This window comes from Bidens hawaiensis, unplaced genomic scaffold, assembly GCF_021521415.1.
Source record: "Bidens hawaiensis isolate Kalapana, Puna unplaced genomic scaffold, B.hawaiensis_p1.1 tig00027334_1, whole genome shotgun sequence".
NCBI classification, from domain to species: Eukaryota; Viridiplantae; Streptophyta; class Magnoliopsida; order Asterales; family Asteraceae; genus Bidens; species Bidens hawaiensis.
The window spans coordinates 145,838-172,326 of NW_027494424.1; the positions used below are offsets into that span (position 1 = coordinate 145,838).

General features: G+C 34.4%; 1 protein-coding gene across 1 annotated transcript; it reads right to left on the bottom strand.

Moving 5' to 3' along the window:
- Positions 1-4,753: 4,753 nt before the first annotated feature.
- Positions 4,754-5,819, bottom strand: LOC143575309 (zinc finger BED domain-containing protein RICESLEEPER 2-like). The gene is made up of 2 exons (XM_077059715.1): positions 5,315-5,819; positions 4,754-5,124 (listed from the first exon to the last, which is right to left on the bottom strand). The coding sequence occupies exons 1-2, from the start codon at positions 5,817-5,819 to the stop codon at positions 4,754-4,756; spliced, it is 876 nt and encodes a 291-aa protein (XP_076915830.1).
- Between the last annotated feature and the right edge of the window lie 20,670 nt (positions 5,820-26,489).

Sequence of the window (26,489 nt, forward strand, 5' to 3'; positions counted from 1 at the left end):
TAAAATATCTCATCTCATATTCTCTGTCATTTTTAGACTCTTCTACCACGTTTTAGATGTGTGTGAGCATTCAAAGCCATTTTCCGCTAACTCGCTAGGTATGTGATATGGTTACGGGTGTTTGTAACTAGAAGAGATAAAAAATATTATAAGGAAAGTTAAATTTACGTTTATATAGTATATTTTATAATATTTTCTGAAAATAGTTGTGAGGGAAGAAGAGGTAGATACGTATAGGTATAAAAGTATTATTTAATTGTAAATGTTTTTTAATATAATTATATAGACATGGATAGAGAATGAGCTAGGAATGCTCTCATATGCTAATTACCAGCTTTGTCACTTTGCTACAGTGAATATGTCCGATAAGCAATTTGCTAATATCATGAATATCTTTTACGCGTCTTGTTCATATTGTTTGGTTTGAGTATCATGGTGATAGTGATAACTCTTCCAGCTTAGTCTCATTTTCAGTTGTCCTTCAACTTTTTTTTTTTTATATTTTTAAAAAGGATTTGGGAGCACAACGTTAATGATGGGTTGAATTATAAAAATGACAATAAAAAAATCTAGTGGTAAACCGATCCTATGTTAGTGGCTCCAGGTACTTAACAAAATATGGTGATTCATACGCAACATATATTCTCAATCTTCTTTAAGGTATTATTTTTATACGTGTTGTTGAAGTAACTGGAACATATACTGCAAGCCCATATATTTTGAACTTAAACATAGTCGTAAAATATTTGGTTATTGTTTAAAAAAGAAAGCCCAATTTTAATTGGAGAAAGTATGACAACTAGTTAGCATGGTGCTTATTAGCTTTGACGCGTGTAAGATAGATTCCAATTCCATATGTGTTTAGTTCGCAGAATTTGTTGTTATTAGATTACAATTCCAGTTTCAATGTATTTGATTCTCATATGAATTAGAATTGGGATTTGATTTTAGTTCCATCAGATTCTTGCATTTGGTGGATGTCAGAATCCTTCCAAAACTTGGAGGATTTCAAAATCCTTCTAAGATGTCAATACGCTTTTGGTGACTGATTCGTATTTAGTGTCTATTATGTTGGTTACGTGTCTAAAGCCAATAATGCGTGTGACGTCGGTAACGCATCTGATGTCAGATGTGCGTTCAATGCCGGTTATATATGCAAGTAACCCATTCGATAAAGGCTATGCCTTAGGTGTTGGTTATGCGTCGGGCATCACTTTTGTGTCATGTCAGTTTCTCCGACCTTGATTATGCGTTGACGCCGGTAAGCATCGATACCTATTAACGCATTCGGCGTCGGTTACACTTTAAGCGTAGATTTCACACAAGATGTCCTTTAAGTGTAATTTTTACGTAAGACATCGGTTACACATCTGGTATGCTTCTGTCATCGATAATCATATACACACCCGACGCCGTTTAACATGCTGACATTAGTAACCAGCTACTCATCCAACGCTTGCTACGCGTCCGATATCAGTTGTGCTTTTGGCACCAGTTAGACTTCTGGCGGTAGTTACACGTTTGGCACCGATTAACAGTTACGCGTCAGGCACCGATACCCACTTACACATCTGGTGTCGGTAACATGTTTGGTGTCGGCGACACGTTTCCTTTGGTGTAACATCTCGGATTTTTCAAACACATATTCGTGTACGTTTAACCCGATCCGGAATATTTTAGATCTTTGTTATCTATCAAAAATCAAGTATTTATAAGTAATTAAGTTTATAATGTTCGCTTTAGGCCATCGTACTATATTTAATACTCATTCCTTATTTATTTCATAGAAACTTCAATAATTGATCAATTTATAAACTTAAGGGACTAAACATGTACAAAATGAAATTCCCTCTCATTTTTGCCGGAGCACCACGTGTTGGGGTGGCCTAGGCCCACCGTACGGAGCTATGGTGCCTCTGTACAGATCGTTTAAGTTATTTCGTTTCCTAGTTCGTTTTTGGCATTAAAATCGCTTATTTTAGACATAAGTTGAGTGAATTAAGGTCTAAGAAAAAGATATTAACAAAAATACAAGTCCATACTCTTAGCTTAACCATTAAGCACAAAATCTCTGGCTTTTTTCATTGATTTGGTCATTAATATCGTATTTAGTTACTTAAACGACTAAATCTTCCAAATATAGTTCGTTCTTGCTATTCCTATATAAACAAGCCTCATAATATCTGCCACAAACTTCCTCATACCCTAACTCACTAATCCCAGTAGTCACCTACCTCTGATCATCATCAAATCCTTTGGTTTTTGCATTATTGTTGAAGATACACGCTTAAACGGTTGACTTTGCTTACGCATGGACCTTTGACTCATCGTATCTGTTGATTCTTTCACTTTCCGGGTAAGTTGTAAATATAGGAATCGTTCATATATATTCCTTAGTCAATGACCTTCAATCAATTTCAGTGGTTGAAGGGTGTTGACTGGTCAATTCGTTTAAAACTCGTTAAAGGGCAAATCAGTCAACAAGTTTGACTTTACGTTTTCTCATACTTCTGGTCGGATTCAATGTTCGGTCCAGAAGACTTTTATTCTCGTAATGAATTTTAAGGCTACTGAACATAACCCAACTTCCGACTCGCTGTTCAGATTCTAGTCAGTACCAGCTCGCTTAAATCTTAAAACAAACATAACTTGAATTCTAAATGTCCGTTTGGATTGATTCTAGCGGCAACATGTTCGTTTTTATTTATATTATCATATCCTAAAGTTTCAAATTCTGAATTATTTATATCATTTGACATGTATTGGACGACTAGCTTATTCGTTAGCTCGCTTATTCATATTTATATTTGTTTGTCATTAATCTAAGGTGAGTTTTATCATTCCCCCATTTTACTCAATTTTCACAACATTTTGGAGGCATATACATACATATTCGTATTTCGTACTATATATATATATATATATATATATATATATATATCAAACAAATGCATACGCGTAATTGTAAGTGACTTAATCAAATATGCGTGTTACATGCTTACTTGTGTTAATATTCATTCACTCGTATATTCGGAGGGGTCCAACGTATTCCCATGTATTGGGTGCTCATGCTGTTAACCAAACGCCTGATTCTCTTGGCAACGGTCTACATACTTGTTTATGGTTTGATTACATTTACCGCTTTTATCACGTTATGCTTATTTATATTGGCATGCAAAACTGGTGATATTCTCACTCAACTTTATGTTGACAAACTCTGTTTTCTACGCAAATGCAGGTTGCTTGAATTGAAATTTGGATATTTAGTCAAGACCATAGGTTTTAATGAAGACAAATTGTTAAATCACGTTTATAATCCTTTATTTGAATTGTTTTGTAATATTTGTAAATTTGTGTGTACATTTGATATAAAATAATTAAATAGATATTGTCACTTTTATATTATGATAGTATCTTCGAGCTGTGAGCAATCGGATCACGCACCGGCATTTACGCCTTAGGTTGGGGTGTGACATTTGGTGCCCGAGTCGATTAATGCACTAAATGTCAGCTACGTGCCCGATGCTAGTGAACGTGTCTGATGCTTGTTAACGGTTGGGTGCCAACGTTGGTTTTGCATTTAGAGCCGGTTATTGATCCCGACACACCAGACGTTGGTTACAAGTCTGACGTCGATTAATATGTCAAGTGTCAGTTATGCATCCAACGCCAGTTAACGCTAGGGGTGTTCACGGTCCGGTTTTGATGGTTTTTGGGTCAAACCGTAAGCCAAACCATTAGTACAGTTTTTGCTAATCAAAAACCGAAGCCAAACCGTTGAAAATAAAAACCAAACCAAACCGAACCGTTACTAACGGTTTGGCTTCGGCCGGTTTCACGGTTTAGGCTTTAACATAATCATATTGTCCAGAATTTAAGCTTGGAATATGTGGTCAAAATACACAAAAGCTTAATACAAGTTGTCCAAAACAAACTACCTATTGCCCACAATTCAGTTCTAAACTTCAGTAGTAATCCAAAGGATCAAAACAACCATGCACCATCTACCCAAAAAGCTAGAACAATAGTTCAAATACATCAAAACACATATCGAACTGATAATTAGATATACAAAATAAACTAGTAGTAGTAGTTGGTGTCCAAGTTCTAAACTTTAAACTTCTTCCAAAAGTCCAATCTTAAGCTGCAAACACTAAAACAAAGAAAACTGAAGTTATACCACTAAAAAAGAAATGAAAAAAGAATAATCAAGTTACCTATCAATCGATATGATCCGTGCAAATATTTAATTTGCTTGAAAAATCTGAAATAACATGAATAAATTGTTAGAAATAATAGTATAAAAATATATAATAACTGAAAACTGTAATAAGTTACCATTTTCAAGTTCTTCGAGCTCGTCGATGTCTCTCAACACATCTTGGTAATCAACTCTTGCAGTTTTTTTAATCTCAGCTCGAATCCAGTTTTGATTACATACAAGCGCTTGCACTGTTTTAGGAGAAAGACTACTCCTAAATGGATCCAAAACTCGACTCCCGTGCTAAATGCGGACTCTGAAGAAACCGTAGAAACTGGAACAGCCAAAACATCCCTGGCGATTTTTGCCAAAATCTTATATTTTGCTCCATTTACCTTCCACCAACACAACAAGTTAAACGACTCATAATTTGGCTCTTGATTATCACTCAAATATCTTTCTAACTTATTTAATTTTCCTATTTTTTCAGCTTCCATTTGTGACTTAAACTTTAGCATTCGCCTCTCTTGTATGCTAAGACTATCACTAACCTCACCCGAGCCTTGACTGTTGTCGCAGAAGATTTTTTGGCATGCATGGATCTTTAGCACAATAAAAGTCATAAAGTTCAATCAAAGTGCTCTTTAACTTCTTTTTCATGTTGTTTGCAATATTACCAATAGGGTACATTTCTTCCGAACTCCAATTGACATATTTTAACTTGTAGAGAGGATCGAGTACGACGGCTACATATAATAAAGGATTCATCTTCTCCCCATCTCCCCAATATTTATCATACTTCACCTTTATATCCAGAGCCATACAACTCAACCTAACATCTTTACTTCCAATGCATTCATCAATATGAGCATGCATTGAACAAATATCATGAAAATAAGCACTTGAAGTTACATACAAAGACCCTGAAAATCAGTTTGTCACTTTATAGAACACATTAAGAAAAGTCATAAATGAGTTTGCAACATCCCAATCACTATCACTAGGTGGCCCAAGTTTACTCAGGTCATACTTTTTTGTTGTATCTACTTCATTCAACAAGCTACTAGGACCCACATTAAAATACCTAGAATAATTTCCATCTTCTTCCAAAACGATTAAATGCTTTTCTATACTTCAATGCTGACTCTAACATCAAGTAAGTAGAATTCCACCTAGTGGAAACATCTAAACAAACAGTTCCCATAACATTTAGCTTTTCTATCTTTGCACATTCCTTGAACTTAGCCAACCTTGAAGGTGAGGATCTCACATAACTCACAACATTTCTAATAACTTGAATTGCAGGATCATAATCTTTTAGCCCCGCACACACAATCAAGTTTAACACATGAGCACAACAACGCATATGCAAGTATTGAGCATCTAGAATCGCATGCCCCCAATTTTGTATTTTATTTTTCAAAAAAGAAATAGCTGTATCATTCGAGCTTGCATTATCCACAGTGACCGTAAAAACCCTCTCAATACCCCATGCAATCAAACAACTCTCAGCCATTTTACCAATGGTATCACCTCTATGATTAGAAATAACTTCAAAATTCAAAATCTTTTTTTGCAAATTCCAATCTTCATCAATATAATGCACTGTTAAAACCATGTAATTAATGTTTTGACATGAAGTCCATGCATCTGTTGTAAGACAAACAGATTGTGAAGAACTTCTTAAAAGCTCTTTTAACTTGTTCTTTTCATTCACATATAATGATAAAATTTCTCTAGCAATTGTAATTCAACTCGGTAACTCTAGCTCAGGTCGGATTACACTACAAAAGTAACAGAAACCTTCTTTTTCAACAAATCTAAATGATAGTTCATCAATAACTATCATTTTAGCGATAGCTAGTTTATCGAGTTCCTTTGTGAAACGAGTACACACTAATTTTCCACCCTCACCTTTCCCTTGAAAACGTAAAGTTTTTTGTTTTTTATCTTCTTGGCATTTAAGTGGATTAAACTTGCATAACCTTTTCAAATGATTTAACAAAGCACTAGTACCATTCCTACTTGGTTCATAAACATAGCTTGTCTTACAGTGCTTGCATGATGTGCGTGCGCCTTTTGCTCGATTTTTTGGTTTGTTAAAGTGTTTCCAAACAATTGACGGCTTTCACCCGTTTTTGTAGTTATCATCTTCAGGTTGCTCCAAATCAACATCATCACTCTCAACCTCTTCCATATCATCATCCTCAATGATGTTAACATGTTCACCATCATCATCATCAATGTTTATAGGATCATTGAGATTTTGTGTATCCATTTCAAGACCTGCATAAGCACCAAAAGAACACATGCAGAAACAACATTAACATAAAGTCTTGTACATACTTAAGTAACAAAAAAAAAAAGACATAGCAGATTAACCGAACTCAAAATGTCGCAGTCGTGTAAGGCCAAATGGATGCATCTGGGATATATGGATCCCAGTTGCAGCAAGAAACTCACTTAGAAACTTCATTATCGGTAATCTGAACTTTCCGTTGGTAAAATACTCCCCTATAGGGCAATCTTATTCGCCGTAGAACCGGCAGCCAGAAGCTCTGGTCCCCACTCCAGTGCCAATCCATAAAGATTGACGATGTCTCGGAAATCTACTTCTTTCCAATTCACGGCGATGTTCTCAAAGGTGAACGGTGGACCTTCATTTTTGCCCCCAGCCATTAGAGCAACAGTTAATGGCGCACAACGAGCTATATTGTTCAAGAAAAGAAGCAAAAGGAGAAGATGAAGAGTTCTCAGAAATTTTTTGCAAGTAATTTGTTAACCAAAACGCCCACCCCCCTTTTTTACACATCACAATTAATGTGATTTGAAGGGGAATAACTCACCACAATGCCATCGTCCAATAAGGAAGCAACACGTTAAGCGGGAACTGGCAAAAACAAAATGATTTTGAATCAGTTGCCTAAAAATACGTGCAAGCATCTCGAGAGTCACCCCTGAAAGGACTCAAACTTAAACCGTCACAACTCAGACGACGAAACAGTAGCCCTAGTCCAAAAGAAATGGAAAAAATACGCGGACCAATAAACTCAACCCACACTAAGGGACAGAGAAGTGAGTCCATAATTCCACCCGCGACATCGCATCATGGAAGAAACAATGGATTGGGGGGACTTATAGATATAAGGTAGTAAAACTACCCGCGGATCAAGAGACATGCCTCACGGGTCCCTAATACAACCCGCGGATTACCATTGAGCATTTGCGAAAGGAACCCGCGAGCTACACCAAGGACCCATCACACGCAAGGTCCTCACGTGATATGGAAGAGCAGTTGTAACAAACTACTTCTAGAAGATTTTCCCAATATTCCTTGATAACGACATCGACCAATGGAAAGATGACACCTAGGCACATGGTAACCGTCCCTAAACGTGGCCAGGCTGTAACATCCTATAAGCGCTAGACACATGTCCATTCAGGTAGATATGGAATATCTTGATAGTGACAACTCCACCAATCACCTTCCCTCTACCTTCGGCTATAAATACTTGAGTCATCTCCTAGAGGTATTCATTCACTCCCACACGCTCTAAGGAATTACTAGTATTCGTACTTATTTCCGATCAGTACAGTACTTATTCTAGCACCGAAGGGTGGTTACGGGAAGATCCCCCATCGTTTCCTTCCTGTAACGAGACTCACGGTGTTCTGTTTTACAGGCAGTTGGCAGGAATCTGACCTCATCAACAATCAGTAGACTCACACTTGGGGAAAACTCAGATTCAGACTATCCAGTTCGATCTAGTGTTTCTCAGTAACATAATTACTACAAAGGGTTCTCAAATTCTCTTTCAAATCATTCCTTTATCACGCCTCGATAATATTAGACCCACTAAAAAAAATGTCATTTAGTGGGACGCGTTTTTTATAGCATTTAACTTTTGTGCCACTATTTTAGGTTTTAATGGCACTTTACGTATGCCATATTTGCTTTGCACTCAATTTTAGTTACATTTATCATTTGTGTCGCTAAACTTTAGAATTTAATGACACTTTGTGTATGCCACATTTGCTTGGCACACACCTTTGGTGTCATTTATCATTTGTGCCACTAAAATTTAGACTTTAATGACACTTTGTGTATGCCACATTTGTTTGACACACATTTTTAGTGGCATTTAGTATTTATGACTCTAAAATATAAGTATTTAATGGCACCTTGTGTATGCCTTATTTTCTTAAGAACAATTATAGTGGCATTAAACATTTTTGTCATGTAAATCTAAGGTTTTATTGTTTGTGTGTCACTTTATGCATGCCATATTTGCGTGAAATGGATTTTAATGGCATTTAGATTATGAAAACCGAGAAGAACACATAAATAAAAAAAATGCAACACAAAGAACTTGATTTGTGAATCTACTCAAAACCTTGTTTTCTGGGTTGATCTTCGATGCCTCGGGAAACCTAAATGATATTCATGCTTAGGGATGTGCAATAAAAGTGAAGGAACTTGCAGTAGAGAAGAAAAATATCCAACGACCTACTGACAGACAAGAATATCCAACGACCTAAGAAATCGAACCTCACTTTATGTCCTGCTGTTGTGAAACTTGGGGTTCAAATCAAAACTCAATTGCTTGGATTCCAATTCAACCCAAAAAATGAAAGTGCAGGCATCAGAGAAATGTTCAAGGCTAATATCATTTTTTTAAAATCCGAATAATCGATACTCAGGTTTTGGTTTTGGTATTGGAAGTAAAAACTTGTCGAATTAGTATTTAATTTGAGTTTTGATTTTAATTTGAGTTTCTATTTGCAATTTTGATTTTGAAACATAGAACAGAATATTGGAGTAATTTTGATTTTGGAACCAACAGTTTGGATCGATTTTGATTCTGAATGAGAAGGGAAGAATTATATTTTTGGAGGGAAATCCATTAAGTTGAGAGGGAAACCAAATAATTGGTTATGTTGACTTTCTTTGCTTTTGTTTAATTATGCATGTTAAATAAACAATTAATTCTTTTTTTAATCATAATAACATTGAATTATAAAATTAATATGATAATTTTATCCGAAAATATGTTCTTGTTATAACAAACATAAGCTATTGTGAAATCTGATTCAGTTTACTAATTGATATATGTTACGTATATAAATTATAAAAATGTAAATTTTAAACCCATATAATATAAAAACTTGTATTTTTTATATTATGAATATGTAATATAAAAGTGTTACGTCTATAATAAAAGGACACAAAAATAATATAAATTATGTACGAAGCTTGTTTATACACCAACAACAAGATTATGATTTACCAACTCTAGTTAATAGTTATGATGTACATTATTATATAGACTAATCAAAGGTCATATACACCATTGCTTGGCAATGATTACTATGATAAATCACCATCGGCCACTATGACTAATCATTACATATTTAAGTTGACTTTGTTTAGATATGTAATGATCGAAACTAGCGGAGCTCGATCTTTAGAAATAGTGGTCGCAACGAGTTGAGCTCGAGCTGTGTGTAAGTTAAACAAGCCAAGTTCGATCTAGTAGAGCTTGAGCTCAGATCGGCTCTTTTCCACCTATATTTCCTTTGGAATTGGTGACTGGTTGGGTTACGTCACCAACATTGCAATCTTGGGCGTGGGTGGCCTTAACATACACACCCACACACACCCAAGTATACAAAAAATCATTATGTTTGGTCGTGACCTCTGTGATTAACCATTACTTAGCCTATGTCGACTAGGTTTAACCATAAATCATTGTGAATTTACCAAGTATGACGTTCAATTACTATGTTTGACATAATGTTCTATGCTGTAAAATAAGTGTTACACTCTGTTCCCGAGTTTAATAGATTGAAGAAAGGAAAGGAAATAAAATTAATAAAAGAAAAGAAAGAGATGGAATAAAAAACATAGAAGTTACTATTGTGTTCCCGAGTTCAGAGGAAATGAAAAGAAATTAAAGCTTTCATGTGTTCCCGAGTTAAAAGGAAAAGAAAGAAAACTTACAATTTTACAACTATACCCTTGTTTCTTATAAGTATTCACTTATCATAAAATAAATAGGATGAGGGTATCTTTATAATTTGAATTTGGTTAATCTTGTTCAACTTTTCTTTCTCTCCAATTCTTTCCGATTTGGAAAGATTTAGAATAGGGTCAATTTTTCTTCCAAATTAATTTCTTTCTTTTTGTTTCCTTCCTTAAAAAACTCAGAAACACTCTTTTTTTCTAATTCTTCTCACTTTATTTTCCTTTCCTTCACTAAATTGGACTTGGGAACAGAGTCTAAAACTTGAATTCTACAACTTTTTACCAATTTGACCTTTACCCGTACCAATTAATTATTTGGTGACTTTTGAGGAAAATGAAAGTTAGCTATTATTTGTCACAACCACAAAACCTTATTACACTTTTTTACAATATTTTAGCATAGAGTCGGGTTCACATTAATTCCACTATATAACGAATGACTCTTTACAGACTTGCCACCTTAAAAAATATATAAGATTCCTTGCTAAAAAAGAACAAAACTTCGAGTCCATTGACCAATCTACACCATTATCAGTGGATTATTTTACCCTCTTTACCTATTTCATTTGTTATTCTTAGTTGATTACAGAAATAAATTTCATTCCATCATTAATAATAAATAAATACACATGCAAATATAGGGCAGGCTTTCTTATATTATTATCAGTTATTGAAAAGACTGAATTCTCATTATAAGAAAGCGTATAAGACAATATATTCCATTACTCCCAACCCAATGTCCCAACACACTTTTGCATGGTATTAGCATGGTTAAAAAAAAATAAAAAAAGCTGCAAAAAGAACTTTTTCCCGAAAGTATTCAGTCTTTCCTTTTCCTATGCCCTTTTTGCCATATGGATTTCACGTTTCCACTCTAAAAATTTCTAATCCCAACCCAAAATGCAATACCTACATGTACATAAAGCACCGTTGCCATAACTGTAACAAATCCAACTCTGGGAAAGCATGCATGCCAAAAACATGGAATAATATCTTGTACGGCAAGGAATAAAATCATAAACCCTAACTGTTGTTGTCTTCCTTCCTTGTTTCTGCTTTTTGTCTCATGCTGTTCTTTTGACTATAAATAAGAAAATGTCGCTAATACTATTACAGTGAGTGAGAGTTTAACCGTTGATCATATGGAGGTGCAAAAAGAGGCCGTGAAGGGTGGCAATAAACCTGCTGGTCCATGGGTAGTTCGCCGGCCCACCAAAGATGGCCGTGTGATCATCCGATACCGCCATCCCTCTTCCCAGGAGCGACAAAACAACCGTGTACGAGAAAAAAACCGGCGATCCGTAACCCGGAAAATATTCTACGGGTTACGCAAGTTCGGAAACTATAAGCTTTCCGAGAAGGTTGACACCATTGATCTCTTGAAAGCCCTTTGTGAAGAAGCTGGTTGGATCGTTGAAGAAGATGGAACCGTTTACAAGAAGGTATTTTTTTTTAAACAAAATAATCTTTATTTTTTATTTCTTTTTCTAGTTTTGTATTATTTGTTAATTAGATATATTGTTTATACCCATTGATGTATGTGTGTTTTGTTGGCAGAAGGTGGCGTATGACGGTGGCGGTTGTTACAACCATATGGAGTACTCTACTGATCCAACAACTGTTTTGCCGGAGGTGGCTCAAGAAGACCATAACATCGACTTGAGGCTTTCACTATCTTTGGCCAGTCACTAGCTAGTGCATTTCATTAAAGATTTAAGAAACACACAAAATGATTTAACACAAACTTATAGAGAAACGTAATTTTAGGAAATTTAATTTGATAGGCCGTACTTATGATTATGGTCCAACTAGATTATATGACTATATAGAGTGCATATAGAAAGTCTAATTGTAACATGAAGTATGTTATAGGAAACTTGGTATATAACTTTATATATATTCTAGTTTAAATATTGTGATTCAGGTAAGAAAAAACTTTCTTTTACCCATGTCAGATATAACACTAAAATGTAATTGGGCGGGCTTGTAAGTTGTAACTAGGGCTGCAGAAGCAATGTCTTATTGCTTGTTCTTGAAACATGATCATATTATAACCCAATATATATATGGTGGCTCTTTGATCGATGGTCTTTGTTTGCCTAAAAAGAAAGGAGGTTTATAAAGTGAATATGGTTTATGGGTAAAGTAGACATTTTACAGTACTTGAAGTCTTGAACTCAGATAATGTTTTGTTGAATATATTATATTTGAATGTATAATAGTTGGATGGCTTTGTTAAAAGTGCATAACATGTCAAAAGATAGACTATTATACAAGCAATATATCCGTCAGTTATCTTCAGAATTTCAGAATTTTAGAGCTTAAGTTATTAATTTTGTCATACACAAAATCTCTCAAATTATCGCTCATTAGTTGGAAGAGTCTAGCATGATTCAACTATTAATAGCTGTATATATAATTTATTAAAAGAATGATATCAAGGTGCTAAAATAAAGTGTTTTCTTTCTAAATGGTAAGAATTCAAGCATTGTTACAAAACTTGTTAGCCACTATTCGAATGTTGGGATATGGACTAACGATTATTCGGATTGGAATTTATATGTAGTTTTTGAAATATACATATGCATATCAAATTGTATATTTAAAATTTTCAATTTTGACAGATTTTTACCAAATAAAGAGTAATTGGCAACTAATCCGTGGTGAATTACTAGTAATTAATCAGGATTATTTGAGACCTAGGTAAGATTTTTACAACCATTCAAGTCCAATGGTTGATTTGCTGCCTTAAAAAAAGGAATAATAACAAATAAAAAAAATAGTTGTATAATTCAACACTTATTTGGTATTTACTATTTCATGGAGAAACGTCTTCAAATAGGAATGAACAATTATTATCGAGTATCGATACCGATACCAACCGGTCACGCCATCGGTACCAGTACCCCAGTTCTTTTTCACGCATGCTTTTGGGTACGGTATTTTCAAATGATACCGCTACAGGCCGGGTACCAAACCAAAAATATAACATGACAAAGAATTGCACCAATGGCGACAACTTTTGTTGTTGCAAATACCGCTAAAAAGTAAAAACTATCACCAATACCAATAGCTACGACATATCGCGGGTATCCCTTCGTTTGAAGATTGGTTTTATATAGTTTGAAGATTGCTGCTTTAATTAGTGTGATTAAAGTGTAGAATTACAGACATATGACATTAAAATTTAATACGAGAAACTATAACACAACACAAACTTTCTTTTACATGTGTAAGATATAACACTAAAAAGGTATTGGCTAGCTAGGGCTAAAGTGATGTCTTGCTTGTTCTTAGTAATAAATCATATTTCAACCCAATACATTGGCTCTTCGGTCGATGGTGTGTATTTGCATTAGGAAAGAAAGATGGTTTAAAAAGTGAATATATATAGCATCTTCAAGTAGACATTAAAGATGGTTCTTTGTTGGCATCGTTTAAAATTAAATATAGAAGCAACAAATTCTTGGTCCCATAGGAGTGGCAGCGTTTTAGCAATAATAGTTTGTGGCCAAAAACTTGAAAGAACCATTGAGAGTGAGCCTATCTAAATTCCAAACTCACATTCGTCTTATTCCACAGTACACACACATTTAAATCAATATCAGTTTGATAAAAGGAAAAGCTGGTGATGAGATGGTGGTTTGAAACAACGACGAGTTATAACCACTGGAGGAGAATAAAGATTTTTTTAGGTTGGTTTGAAATGTAATTTAACATGCTAAGTTGACAGTTTAAAATAATGATGAGTGCAACTTGTTCTCTATTAATGGGTTGGGTGTGGCGAGAAGCTAGGAAGGAAAAGGGCTCCGTCAATGGAGGGGCTTCAGGTAAGGAGACTTCATTCTATGTATCAAACATCCCCGAGGGCGTAACAATGTCGGATCTATGGATGGTTTTTCGGGACCGAGGGGCAATGGAGTGGTTTCGGCTTAATTAGATTCAAAGGGGTGGGGAATGCTCAGCAGTTTGCGGGAGAGTTATCCGGAACGAAGTTGAGAGGGTCGGTAGTGGCGGTGTCAAAAGTTTGGGAAAGGAGGAGTGGTTTTGGACCATGAGAGAAGGGGTGCATCATCCACCGGAGGTGAGCTTAATGTGAATAGGGAGAAGTACAAGAAGGTATTTTTTTTAAACAAAATAATCTTTATTTTCTATTTGTTTTTCTAGTTTTGTATTATTTGTTAATTAGATATATTGTTTATACCCATTGATGTGTGTGTGTTTTGTTGGCAGGAGGTGGCGTATGACGGTGGCGGTTGTTACAACCATATGGAATACTCTACTGATCATCCATGAACTGTTTTGCCGGAGGTGGCTCAAGAAGACCATAACATCGACTTGAGGCTTTCACTATCTTTGGCCAGTCACTAGCTAGTGCATTTCATCAAAGATTTAAGAAGAAACAAATTATGATTTGACACAAACTAATAGAGAAACGTAATATTACGAAATTAGGATAGATTCCATGCGATATACGCGTTGTTAAAAAGTAAAATCCTACTTTTAATAAAAGAAAATAATGATAATGATGTGTCAATCCCATATTCATTCTTAACCTATTTTTTCCTCCTAGAATCCAAACTCTTCTCTCATTTATTCTAATTATATTCATGGGTCAAATAAAATGATAAATAGATCAAACTAATAAATTTCCAAATCAAACCACTAGTTAAATAATTATTGAAAAACAAAACTTCAATTATAAGATTTATTTATAAAAATTGACGTATAAGATTTTATTGAAATTTTCAATTCATAGGATTTTTAAATTTCAAATGTTTAATTTAATTTTAGAAACATAATAATCGATCTAAAAAAAACTTTATTATATATATTAATGATATTAACAATTAACAAAATATAATAAATGATAGGAATCTTAAAAAAACGTATTACTAACCAAAGTAGCTAAATTACGGGATTCAAAATTTAATATAACATCTTTTCAAAATTTAATTTAAATTTAAATAAAATTAGATTTTTAAAGGGTAACTTATTTTGTAAAACTTTACATAATAAGATGAATGTGAAAATTTTAGTTCCTGAAATGTATTACATGAATTTATCAGAAAATATAATTTTGATTGTATTATATTATTAGTTGATTGAATGTGAAGATGATGGTTTTATTGATGATAATAATAATGATGTTCGATATGGAAATCGTATAGTTGAAGCTGTTGATCTTCATGTTATATATAAAGTTACTTTGACTCCGTCTGATAAAAAGTTTCCTTTCAAATTTTAAAGAAGACAGTTTCCGATTTATGTATGATTTGTTATCACGATTAACAAGTGTCAAAAACAATCTCTTTCTAGGGTTGGCTTGTTCCTTCGATATCCTTTTCTTTTTCATTGGACAACTATATGTTGCCTTATATATCCATAGCAACCAGCAGACGTGATCTTAAACAAGTGATATTGGAAGATGATGAGATTACTTGTGACAAAACAACAAATATTGTATATAAAGAGATTTTCTCAAATTTGTAAATTTGAGATTCTAGACTTAGGGACTGTTTGGCAGACGCTGAATCATTAAGTGCTAAACCATTAAAAGGTCTGAATAATTAAGAGACTCTGAACCAGTAAGGGCTGAACCAGTAAATGCTGTTTGGTTGGACATCTAAATGACTGTGCAGAATGACTATTTTACCCCTCTAAACTATTTCGTGTTTGATGAAATATATCTGCTTAGTCAGAGCTTTTAATAACAAAGCTGAATGGGCAAACTTTCATTCTAACCAACCAAAGTATATCTTAAAAATAGTTCACCAAGTCAACAAAAATATACCTATATAATAATTGATGTTTGTAAACATGTTGTAAATCAACATAAATATACCTATATAATAATTTAAGTTCGTAAACAATGACAAGACAAGACAACTCTCACGTTATCAACGTATAACTCGTAAAAACTTTATGTACGCTTCAACAAAACTTTTCTCCAATTCAATGATGTGTATTTAAATGATCCGAGTGTTTGATCTTCGTCCCTATTTCCACTCCCGAGTTTCACCTAAGGCATTACAACACAATTGATCTTCGACAACATACTGCAACTGCAAATTTAACACATTAATTTGGCATTTTTAGTCGTAAGACATCATGATAAACCTACAGTTTGGACGGCAAACTGCAGCAACAAGTTTGAAATTAATTTAACATTTTCAATTACAAAAATAGCTAATAACCTTATAGTTTGAACTAGGGGTGTTCACGGTTCGGTTCGAATCCATGAAACCGTTCAAACCAGCCATCGGTTTGGTTTCACGGTCGGTTTTTTCATTTAACTTTCGGTCGGTTGGTTTAAATGTTTTAAAACCGTAATGAACGATTTGGTTCCAGTTTGAAAATTTTCAAACCATATGAAACCGGACCGGATCGTAAGATTTATATATATTTTAAATACTTCATATAACATATTTGAATATTAATATTTTGACTCAGGTTACCCATAATTTGCTTGTCTATGAAATGTAATGGGCCTGTAAGTTAGATAGCTTGATTATAATTTGGTATTTACATTCTACTGTATTTTATAAAATTATAAAATGCATAACTAAGTATCAATAAATGGAAATAACATAAGTCTATTTTTATTCTATTATGTATTTAGACCTCTATGTCAATTTGGACTACGATCAAATAATTTATAAAGAACTAGATTCAGATGTAATTTCAATATTTTAAATGCTAATTTCATAAAAAAGTAACACAATTTGCTTATGTTTCAATATAATTAAAATACGAGCACATGTGAATACAAGTCAACATGCAAATACAGAGAGGGTTGTTCACGTTGCAAATACGGTCGCCCAATAAGCCTAAACCATGAAAGCAAACCGTTAGTAACGGTCCGGTTTTATATTTCAATGGTTCGGCTTTGGTTTTCAATGACTAAAAACTGTTACTAACGGTTTGGTGACGGTTTGAAATTCAAACCGTCAAAACCAGACCGTGAACACCCCTAGTTTGAACAACAAACAGTTGCAACAAGTTTAACACATTGGTTCGACATTTTTAGTTGTAAAACAACATAATAAACTTACATTTTGGACAGCAAACACAGCAATAAGTTTAACACACTCGTTCATGATATTTATATTTGCAAACAACATAATAAACTTACATATTTGGAAAGCAAACTGCAGACACAGATTTAACATACTAAATCACCATTAATGGCTATTATGAAACCATCATCCCATGTCTTAACTAACAACAAATTTGTCATATCCTTTCTTTACAGTTTATATTATCCAAGTTCATATTGTTATGATACGTAGGGAATGAGCGTTTCCGGTACGAGTACCAAACCGAACATTTCAGCACTAGTACTGGTACCAAATATTTCTGAATTTCGAGATCAGTACCGGTCCTATCCCGAACTCATCCCTAATTGAGACGTTTGCTAATAGGTTAAAATAAAATCAACTTACTTAACATTTCCAAATCTTTTCAACAATGCACTAGGTTAATTCTCGAAGTTCATATCCTTGTGAACATAGTGTTTATTTATGTAATAGCCCGTATACTAGTAAGTCACTGCATATACTCCTAGTTATTCAATAAGAAAGCATGTACATTTTACCATGTATATTTACATATTTATGTATAACTTGTATACAAGTAACTCACTGTATATACTCAAATGTTTAAAAGTTAAATTAGTAATTTCATTCAAGGCATTTTATCAAATACCTTATATGCATCATAATTTTGTTTACAAAACCAATTATGTCTGTGGGCTCTTTCAACTCAATTTTTCTTCACAAACTTTATATAACCAATTTAAAACGAAAATAAGTTATTCATGCACATTCTATTATGTTTCAAACACACATAAATTACACATACCAAGGGTTCGACCCTATCTCGAAACCACATTCAGTTGTGAAATTTTCAAGGAATCGCAATGCTTGTGTAGTTTATGAATGAACCAAATGTGTAAAAATCATATTTAAGCATAGATCGATAACAAAATTTTACGCTATCAGATTCATCCCAATAAACCCAAATACCTTGCCATATCATCAAATGGTTAAAAACATCAATTAACCGTTCGAACCAAATTGTCAATATAAAAGCAAGATTCAACCAAATTGAACATCAATTAGCATAAACTAAACATCAATTAGCCATAAACCCTAGCTTCTAGGCCTATAGGTTGTGAAAGACAAATCGAAGAGGGTGCGGAAACATAAGAGCAGAAATCGAAGAGGGAGCAAAAATCAAACCTGTTGGTGCTTGAAATCGGGCGAGGAATGAATGATGGTGTTGTGCCTGGGTCGCTGGAAGAGAAGGAAAGGAAGGAAACGTTGTATTAGGTCAGGGCATTATGGTCCTCTTTCTCATTCACCTCCAAATACAAGCTCCCATTCAGATGAGAGTTTTAAACAAACAAACACCCCCCTTAACATTCACAATCTATGGACCAAATTATCTGAGTAAAGTTTTTATAATATTAGGATTGGTTTATGGTGCTATGAGGGAATAAGATAGAAAATATTGTGATTTTTCTGTATATTTGAATAGTTCTTCTATTACCATATAAATGTTTTTTATATTTTTTTAAAAATGGTTGTGAGCAGAGAGAAAGAAAATATAATGATAAATGTAAAAAAAAAATTATATAATTAAACATGAGAAAGGGAAAACAGTGATTTTTAGTGTAATTTTAGATTTAAAGATGAGTGAAGAGACGATAATGCTCTTATTGTTAGTATTATATATTTCATTAATTTTTCTTTTAGTTTTAACTTTGTTCTTTTTCTTTTTCTATTTTTTTTCAAATAATAGACCTTATTTATTTTATCATTTGATAAATCCCCTTTAACATTCGTTACTTTTCAAAACCCGAAAACTCAACCCAGTTTAAACTTTCAGATTTTGTTTATATATATATCATGTTTGTTTTATGCATTTGTGTGGCATTCGTTAATTACTATTTGAATTCGTACTCATAATCGTTAAACCGACTCATTTAATCGTTTCAATGTATTCTAATTGGTTGTTCATCATTTATATAATATTCCCGATGATGTACGATTATCGCTCGTACGTCTTTTATTCGTTTGGTTCAATAAACGAAATTTTCGGGATTAACGTTTTTGTGTAAAGTTTTATTAAATTTAATTGAGTTGCCAACTAAACGGGTGCAACATAAAAATATCCAAGAATTACAACTTCCGAAGCATTTTTAAAACTTTTCAAAATACGAGGTCCAATATGGTAATTAAATTCTATTTATTGTTTTATTAGAACTTCAAAGTTCATGGTCTAAAATATATTTTACCTTATAAACTTTGTTTTAAAGAAACCTTGAAACTTGAGGGGTTAAAGTGAAAGATGTATTTAAATTATATTATTAAAAATTCCCAACCCAGCCGCCCACCCCCTTACACGATTTTCTGCCGTTTCAGAAGCCAGCCACTACGGCCACCTCCGACGACATTCAAACCCCCGTCAAACCCACATAAAAACCCAATTAATTCTCGTAACCAACTTAGACTATAACGTCGACCACTAATCCACAATAATATCGTATAATAACGACCATTAATGGGTGAATTAAACCCGTGAACGGTCGGATTTTTTAATTAAACGCAATTACGATCATTTACAGTCCAACGTTCTAATTAAAACTATATATAGCCTATACACCATCAACTAATGTCGTTCACATCAGCAAATCAATTTGATATACACTTTTTGATCCTGAAATTTCAAGTTAAAACCCGTTTTCCGGCGAACCATGGTTCATCCTCAATTCTTAACATTTACAGGTAATTTGAATATGCATTATGATCGTTTTCATTTGTTTAATAAAACCCCTAATCTAATTTGGCCAAACTTGGAACCAGTTTGAAGAATTGAATCCTAGGGTTTTAGTGAGCAAGATGATATGAAAAGTTAATATATATATTTTCTGTTTCCAACTTAAACCAAATATCATGCCAGACCAGTTGGTTGTTCACATACTTGTGGTCATTAAGACCCGGATGTCAATCAGTCCTTCATTTTTATTTTTTTTAAATCAATTTTCCTTTATAACTAAATAAATTATTATAAAATTATTTTAAACTAAATAAAATTAATTATAAATCATATTACCATTTTTCACCTAAAAACCGACTATTGTTTTCGTTAAAATTTCAGAAAAACTCGATTTTTATTATATTACTAAATCTCATTCCGTTAACATTATTATACACTAAAATAGCTGTTTCGGGAATAATATTAAACTGCTAAAATCCCTAATATCATATTACTCGTAATATTGTTAAATTATTATTTTAATGTTAGTTAAATTAATACTTAATTAATTTAAGACGTTTAAATTTCGTTATAACTTAAAAATAATATAATATTATAAAATGCTATAAAATACATCAAAATAATACAAAACTCCCTTCATCTAAATTATTCTTTAACTTTATCAATCCCGTTAGTTAGATTTTGTTTTGTCTTTAATTATAGTGTTAGGACCGGACCTGGTGCAAACCTTAGTAAGTTGATAAGAACACATAGATCTAATAAACCCAAAGGCCTATTGAATATCCTGGCGGAATCAGGATATTCAATGGATGGGAGTGAGTGCGTGAGAAATAAACGAAACAACAATAAATAATCAGTAATATCAATAAACAAAGACAAAGATTCAGTGCATTGAATATATCATTAATGTAACAGTTAAAGGAATGTCTAGGGTTTCGTGAAGGCGGCGACGGTACGAGGAGACAAAGGGAATATTCGTTGGAATGTTTGAGCTCTCGTATTTTGTGCCTTTCCACACATACCAATAAAGGAAACCTAGTACCCTATTTATAGGCCCTGACATTCCTTCTAGAATACCTTAATCATTACATAATGAGTGACAAAATAAATACAAGTTTAAAACAAGTCGTCGAGTATTTTATTAAAAGGCTTAAATATTGAAATGAGTAATTGAACTCATTATTTTATATAAATAAATATTAAAATTTTAAAGACTTCTGCTAATAACCCGCAACTCTGATATATTTTCAAAACCAGATACCCACTAACGGGCGTCGCACCCAGGCCCTAAGTCGGGGTGTGACAAATTTCCAGCCCTTAAACACAACCTATTTCATGTGTAAATCAAACTTTACATTAACAAATCAAGTCTATCAATCAAACAATCCAACAAACTCATCAAACACTAACAATAATCATCATTCCTAGGTTGAACTAACAAGTTTAGCCTCTAATCGTATATGGATATCCATGAATACTCATTAAAAACATCATAAAACTCATACCAATCATCTTAACAATCATTAAATGATCAACAAATATCATAAACAAGTCAATCTCTAACACAATTGCAAAACTAATTAACAATTGAACTAGAAAATCAAAGTGTATGAACAATGAAAAAGATGAAAGGATATGAGATGTTCCAGGGCTGCTCTTGGCTGTAAAAACCGATGGTGAATGATCCCGAGCCTTGGTTCTTGCCTCTTCTTCCTTCCCTAGCTGCCACAAGTCCAAAAACCTTGCACAAAAAATCACTTTTCTCTTGCCCTAGCTGCTGCCTCCCATCCCTATCGGACCAGCTCTATGGAGCTTTTATTTGACTTCCCAAAAAACCCACGGCCCTTGTTTCTTATTGGACCTTGCAAATTTTCTTTTTATTATTCAAACTCAGCCCATGAAATAAGTCTAGGCCTGGTGAACTTTATTTGCAAGGCAATATGTTGACTTTAGTTCTTGCTTTGAAGTCTACGTTCCAATACACCAAGATGCTCCACCAAATCATTTAATATGCATTTCCCTTGTGAATCTTGAACTTCAATTTGAATCATATACTCGATTTCCTGTGTTCTATTTTTAAAGGGGAATAAACAAAATATACTGTTAGTATTTTATAATTTGAATATATAGACAAAAGGAGTTATCATTAAGTCTCTTGAAACCCTTTAAGAATCAAAATATGAGCCACTTGAGATAAATATTAAATAGAAACTAGCTCAAACGTATCAATAAGTGTAGGAAATACGTATATAATTTATATATAATTTAGACCACATCAAATATCCACACACTTAACACTTATTCGTCCCTGAAAAAGAAATCTACATAGGATCATAACCAAGTTTTAACCGACAACTATTGGTTTTATTTTTTTATTTATTATTATTATATTTTTTTTTTCTTTTTAAAGTATTAGAACAAGTGACCCGTTACCCAAATATTTCTTCCAACTTTCACAACTAAGCTTTAATATTAAAACAAAAATCCTAAACCACACCTAACCGGCAAGTGTACCGGTCGCAAGTAGTATAGACCTAGGAAGTCTGAGTATCGAACACGAGGACACGTAAGAACGCTAATGATTACTAACCCTAGACAAGACCAACCTAAGAATAATATTTAATTGATTTTTGATTTTTAATTACTTAACTGGACTAACTAGACTGACTGACAAAAGTTACCTAAAATAGAAAACTTAACGGCGAACTAACTGTTTTAACTTCGGATGGAGAAAAACGTCTACCTAGGTCTGAATCAAACTGTAGGCTTAACAAGCTAATGGATTGGATGATATCTAGACACCGGTTCCTAAAGATGACACGATTAAGGATCGCTCGGGCTCACTAGATTACCTCCCGGTCACACTCAATAAACCTTAACTACTCTTAATCGGGTAAAACGACCAAACCGGGAAATAATTGTTAACGTGTTCTAATGTTGACTCACCTCTCGGTCTCACCAGCACTCGACCCTAATGTCAATGAATACTACACAACCAAGGATAGAGGAACAATTCAACTTAAACCAAAATAGATCAACTAGTCTCTCAAAACACCTAAACCTGACAAGAAACGAACTCGCTCTCGCGCAATTCTTATTCTAACATGCAAAGGCAATGAGACAACCCTACTTCTTATCACCTCTCGGTCTCTAAGAAGATGCCTAACCGCTGTACTTTAATCACAAATTCATGCAACAAAACCCTACGGTTGTACCTACCGCAAACAAACCCTAAACAAAAAGTCTAGAATCAAACAAGCACCGATCAATCAATACAAAACTAATCAACCAACGCAAGAGGTTTAAGCAATGAATTACCAAAATTTCCAGCCCTTAAACACAACCTATTTCATGTGTAAATCAAACTTTACATTAACAAATCAAGTCTACCAATCAAAACCGATGGTGAATGATCCCGAGCCTTGGTTCTTGCCTCTTCTTCCTTCCCTAGCTGCCACAAGTCCAAGAACCTTGCACAAAAAATCACTTTTCTCTTGCCCTAGCTGCTGCCTCCCATCCCGATCGGACCAGCTCTATGGAGCTTTTATTTGACTTCCCAAAAATCCCACGGCCCTTGTTTCTTATTGGACCTTGCTAATTTTCTTTTTAATAATCAAACTCAGCCCATGAAATAAGTCTAGGCCTGGTGAACGTTATTTGCAAGGCAATATGTTGACTTTAGTTCTTGCTTTGAAGTCTACGTTCCAATACACCTAGATGCTCCACCAAATCATTTAATATGCATTTCCCTTGTAAATCTTGAACTTCAATTTGAACCATATACTCAATTTCAGGTATTCTATTTTTAAAGGGGAAGAAACAAAATATACTGTTAGTATTTTATAATTTGAATAAATGGACAAAAGGAGTTATCATTAAGTCTCTTGAAACCCTTTAAGAATCAAAATATGAGCCACTTGAGATAAATATTAAATAGAAACTAGCTCAAACATATCAATAAGTGTAGGAAATACGTATATAATTTATATATAATTTAGACCACATCAAGGTTCTAATAACTATATAGTAAGATAACTTAACCATATTCCTACCTTCAGCTCTTGCTTCATTTATTTGTACAACAGATCATTTACAGCGTCTCGGCACCTCGTTTCTTCATGGAATCAAGCCCTCAGAACCTCGGAACACCTTGGCACGCTTCCCTAGGCTAATTACGTGAGATTGAAGGTGAAAATGGGATGAAATGGGCTGAACCCGTAGCTGCCCTTTTATTCTTGAGTTTTGCAGGGCATCGTGTAGCATGATGGGCCTTGCCCTAGGGCCATCGCGTAGCGCGACGCCGCAATTCTCCAGAATTTGCCACGTGTTGACACGTGGTTGGGCAGGTGTCTCACTTACTGATGTGCTGTAAAAGACACGTATTTTTCGCACCTTTTATCTACGTATTGTATTAAATTTTATGTATTTTAACTTGTTTTAGATAGGTTTTACATATTTTTATTTATCTTGTAGGCAAAGGGTGGAAAGGAAGAAAAACCGAGCTTTTCGGAGAACTTACGGGTCTTTTACGTATACAATTTCAAGACAAAGCTTAAGGCCCGGCCCGGTTATATATTGGAAAAGCACAAGATGCCATTATATTATAATATATAAAAAAAGAAAAAAACCCTAAGGCAGGAAGGACCTGCGATCGGCAGCAGCTAGGAGCAAGGGGAGAAAGTTTTTTCGGCGTAGGTTGTGGACTTATGGCGGCTAGGGAAGGAAGAAGGAAGTAAGTGCAAGCCTCGGGATCGTTCATCATCAATTTCACAGCCAAGGAGCAGCCCCAAAACCATCTTATATCCTTTCTTGTCAAACTTTGTTCATCACTTTCATTGTTCTTGATCAATTGTTGAATTGTTTTGCAATTGCTTTAAGGATTAACTTGTTTATGATTATTGCTGATCATTGAATGCTTGAATTGATTATTGAGATGAGTTATATGATGTTTTTATTAAGTGTTCATGGCTGTCCAAAGATGATTAGAGGCTAAACTTGTTAGTTCTACCTAGGAATGATGATAATTGTTAGTGTTTGATGAGCTTGTTGGATTGTTTGATTGATAGATGTTAATTGTTATTGTAAATTTTGATATAGACATGAAATAGGTTGTGTTTAAGGGCTGGAAATTTTGGTCATTCATTGCTTAAACCCCTTGTGTCGGTTAATTAGTTTTGTGTTGATTGATCGGTGCATTGTTTGATTCTAGACTTTGTGTTTAGGGTTTGTTTGCGGTAGGTACAACCGTAGGGTTTTGTTGCATGAATTTGAGGTTAAAGTACAGCGGTTAGGCACCTTCTTAGAGACCGAGAGGTGATAAGAAGTTAGGGTCGTCTCATTACCTTTGCATGCTAGAATAAGGATTGCGCGAGAGCGAGTTCGTTTCTTGTCATGTTTAGGTGTTTTGAGCGATTAATTGATCTATTTTGGTTTAAGTCGAATTGTTCCTCTATCCTTGGTTGTTTAGTATTCATTACCATTAGGTTCGAGTGTTGGTGAGACCAAGAGGTGAGTCAAAATTAGAACACGTTAGCAATTGTTCCCCGGTTTGGTCGTTTTAGCTGATTTTGAGTAGTTTAGGCTTGTTGAGTGAGACCGAGAGGTAATCCAGTGAGCCCGAGCGATCCTTAGTCGTGTCATCTTTAGGAACCGATGTCTTGATATCATTTAATCCATTAGCTTGTTAGGCCTACAGTTTGATTCAGACCTAGGTAGACGTTTTTCTCCATCCGAAGTTAACACAGTTAGTTCCCCGTTAAGTTTTCTATTTTAGGTAACTTTTGTCAGTCAGTCTAGTTAGTTCAGCTAAGTTAAAAGAATTCAAAAATCAATTAATATTATTCTTAGGTAGGTCTTGTCTAGGGTTAGTGATCGTTAGCGTCTTACGTGTCCACGTGTTCGATACTCGGACTTCCTAGGTGTATACTACTTGCGATCGGTACACTTGCCGGTTGTGTGTGGTTTAGGATTTTCGTTTTATATTTAAAGCTTAGCTATGAGGGTCATTGTTATAGGTTATGTGACGCACATCAAGTTTTTGGCGCCGTTGCCGGTGACACGGTTTTAGGCGTTTTGAGGGCGACTCGAGTTAGGACTTACCTTGTGTGCTACTTGTAATTATTTTTGTTTTGTTTTGCTTATTTGTTAGAATAGTTTAGTTAAATTTTTTTCTAATTATAGTTTTATGCGACAGACTCGATCTCAAGGACCACCCGACACGGAAGCACTTCCCGAGCCAGAGAGAAAGTTTCGTGAGAGACGTCGCGCCGTTTCACCATCTTCCACTTCTTCATCCGTTGACTCCGACGATAGGGATAGGATCATGGGCGATAATCCACCACCGAGGAGGACAGTTGCAGACCGGGCCCGACAGGCCAATGCTGGCGTGAGATCCAGCATCGCACCACCCGCCATTGGAGTTAACGCAAACTAGCAGATTCCTTCGAATATTCTAAACACCATTTCTCATTCTGCTCAGTT

Coding starts and splice junctions, on each gene's coding strand:
- LOC143575309 (XM_077059715.1), bottom strand. CDS start 5,819: ATGGTTTTAACAGTGCATTATATTGATGAAGATTGGAATTTGCAAAAA. Junction 5,125..5,314: donor GTATAGAAAAGCATTTAATC/GTTTTGGAAGAA, acceptor ACTGATTTTCAG/GGTCTTTGTATGTAACTTCA.